The 3,244-nt window shown below is 43.9% G+C and overlaps 1 protein-coding gene across 1 annotated transcript; it reads right to left on the reverse strand.

Annotated features, from left to right (window-relative positions):
- Positions 1 to 2,856, reverse strand: LOC115675398 (protein DMR6-LIKE OXYGENASE 2-like). The gene is made up of 4 exons (XM_030598024.2): positions 2,088 to 2,856; positions 1,694 to 1,941; positions 628 to 949; positions 1 to 388 (listed from the first exon to the last, which is right to left on the reverse strand). Exons 1-4 carry the CDS (start codon positions 2,313 to 2,315, stop codon positions 137 to 139), a joined length of 1,050 nt encoding a protein of 349 aa, XP_030453884.1. The 5' UTR covers positions 2,316 to 2,856; the 3' UTR covers positions 1 to 136.
- Positions 2,857 to 3,244: the final 388 nt, after the last annotated feature.

Consider the following 3,244-nt stretch of genomic DNA (forward strand, 5'->3'; position numbering starts at 1 on the left):
TAGAACCCAACAGCTCACATGCTTAAATCTTCAAAAGTCAATTTTATATTGTTTTAACAAATATCATGACCCAACCTTAAATAAATCGACACATAACAGACCTGATTTATTGTCATCCAGAAGTTTTAAATAAATCTTAAGCCGAGAGTGTCTTGAACATGTCCAAGCAACATTCAGTCTCGAGTCCTCTGTTCCAGAACTTGTGGTAATAATCTTCATACTTGAAGCTCCTGTAAACTGCAGGATGTTCACGGTCAATCAAGCCCAGAGCAGGTTCAATTATGGCTTCTGGGGATGGGCAATAAAAGGTTGGAATGGAGATTCTCTCCCTGTCACAGTTCACCACTGCTCTATGAAGTATGCTCTTGCACTTGTCATTGCTAATGACCTGATTCAAATAACAATCATGTTCCAGTTCTAAGACTCGTTCGGAAAACAAATGATGGACTTGTGCAAAATGATGGAATCAATAGTCATCGGCCAGAAAAAACTACGCAATTTTTGTTTCTTGTACTAAGCTAAAAAAGTCGCTCCTTCCAGTTTTTATGATTTGTTGTACCGAATTATCCTCCTCATTAGCTTAGAGTCTCATACTTGACATGGTTTAGAAGAATGTAGCCGAAGTACCTGCATTTGATCTCCTATGTTGACAATGAAGGTGTTGGGGATGGGATTGACAGCAACCCATTTTCCATTCCTAAGGACATGTAACCCAGGCACATCGTCCTGAAGAAGGATGGTGATTAAGTTCTGGTCGGTGTGGGCCGGCAACCCGTATGTAAGCTCGGGCTGTGGGCACGGTGGATAGTAGTTCATAGCCATGTGCTGACCATGCTTGCCCAAGTTGTTGCTTATGTAATCCCTGTCAAGCCCCAAGCTTTCTGAAATGGCTTCCAACAGTTTGAGCACCAGATCTCTTACTCTAGTGCAATACTCACCCACCTCCTTCCTGCTAGTCAAGAAGATTGAACCGCAATGCAGTTAACATGTGCCAGCAAGCCGAGACACTTGAAGTTTGGAAAAAAAAATTCGAGAACTTTTAGGTATGCTCTTTCATACTTCCACGACGTGGCAGTCAAAATAAATCATTAGAAAGTACCACTTTTTTTTTGTGAACTCTGATTGGCTGACATTCCATTTTAATCAGCATTGTCTGTTGGTGAAAAGTATGCTCTTCCCCTTATTTTCTTGGATCCTACATTTCTTCTCTTGAGAGATTCTCGATCTTGCAATCTTTTTGTTTAGCTAATATCAGACTTTAGGAACAGCAGCGAGCAAGCTTTTAACTTTCCAAACTTCACCGGAGAAAGCTCGTGAAATCTTCATGATCAACATGAATCTTCAGCGTTTGAATATTACTAAGATCATGTGTGTCTACATATTTCCCATTTTTCTGTTTAGAAGGAAGCTCCACCTCATATGGTACATATCTTGGGCCTAAAAAATAGCCAGAAATCTTATGGATCAAATAAGATCGAGTCATAATTTGAATGATGATCCAAATAGAAATTGCTTACGCGTGATGATAGGGATAATCAAACCCATTGTGCATCTTATAAAGACACGCAAGTTCATTCTCTAACCACTAAGCCATCCCAATTGAAAATATATATTAAAATAAAACATTAATTAATGTTGAACATTTGAGTCAAAATAAATAAATGACATGATGAGAATAAGCTTCGTTTATTACCTGAATGATGGAGGATTGGTCGGCCACTCATGCATGTACTCTTCAAGAGGGTAGCAATGGAGTCTCAAGAAGTCCCTCCAGTTAGACACCTTCTCGGTCTTGACATTAAAGCTAGTCGAAAGCCTGGTCGATTTGGACGGGTCATCGGAGTAACTCTTCAGCCTCTCGCTCTCCGGCAACCGGAAAAATTCCCTGGCTATATTCAGGATGGCCTGCACCATCTCTTCCGGTATCCCATGGTTCTTGATCTGCCAAAGAAAATGTTGAGCAGAATCACGCGAGATAGAGCAAAAACTCATAACGGGATGATCATATCCACCGAGTTTTAAGCGACACCCTTTTGCATATTTAGCATTTTTTAGCTAACCCGCGGTTCGATATACTAATGTTGTACCTGAAAGAAACCATCTTGTTGGCATGCCTGACCAATCTGTCTGATAACATCATCACGGTTGGGACCAGAGAGGCCTTGGAGATCAATGAGTGGGATGGTGGAGGCATCTGAGGCCTCGATCTCAGTGAGGTTTGGGCGGTCAGCCTCGGGCCGGATGTAATTGTTGGGCACGCGGTCGATGCCGGACGCGAGGTCGGTGAGCAAGAGCTTAGTGGCAACTGGAGCCATAAGCACAGCAAATCATGTATTATATTGCTGGACACAGAACTTGTGGGTGTTTGTATTTACAGAGAAAACAATGATCGATTCGGGTAAATTGTGCGCAAGATCATGCTTTTACGTAAGTGAGGACGTCACCAACCCTATCTCAGCAGCAAAAAAGGCAGAAAAGATGTCCGAGAAAACGAGAATGATGGGAAAAACTCCGCTTTTACATGTCAATCATAAGGTCCCTACATCTTCATCACAGCTTCAGCAGCGGAAAGGAATTCAACTACAGCGACCCGTAACCCCAACATCAAATCGAGCCCGCGCGATGAATCAAACCCTTGGACCACGCCCAAGCGAGAGGTGGGTAAGCAGCACCAAGAACTCGACAATCGAACCAGAATCATCGAAATCAGCACCGAAGTACCAAACCCATCTTCCTTATATTGCTGTGGGGTTGGGTGGGGGATGTTACAAAGAACGCCTCCTCTTGTTTTGTGCCCCCTCCCTTTCCATCTTCAACTGTCTCTCCGTGTAAAAACTCGCGGTTTCATTCAGCAGACAAACCAAAAAGGCGACCGAAATGAAAAGCGACCCTCGCCTGTGGCCGGTCGCCGGCCACGGCCGTGTACCGGCCACAGGCCAAAGCGAAAGAAATGAAAAGGAGAGAGCAGAGAGCAAGCGGAGCTGTGAAGAAACGATGAAGAAGATGAGAAACAGGGGAGAGAGAGGAGAGAGGCAAACGGAGATTGGTAGAGATTTGATTAGGTGGGCCCCGCAAGGGACACTTGTCGCACGATGAGTGGATTTGTATTTTGCTGATGTGGAATCACTTGGGTACCCCAATATTTTCTCGGTGGAGATGAGGAGATGGAGCGACGGCGATGGGCGACGACAGATCTGTCTCTATATCGAGCTTAAGACTGAAGATATGGAAAAGGACAGGAGTA

This window comes from Syzygium oleosum, unplaced genomic scaffold (assembly GCF_021117445.2).
Source record: "Syzygium oleosum isolate NSW1041296 unplaced genomic scaffold, Sole_v2.1 Sole_v2.15, whole genome shotgun sequence".
NCBI lineage: Eukaryota > Viridiplantae > Streptophyta > Magnoliopsida > Myrtales > Myrtaceae > Syzygium > Syzygium oleosum.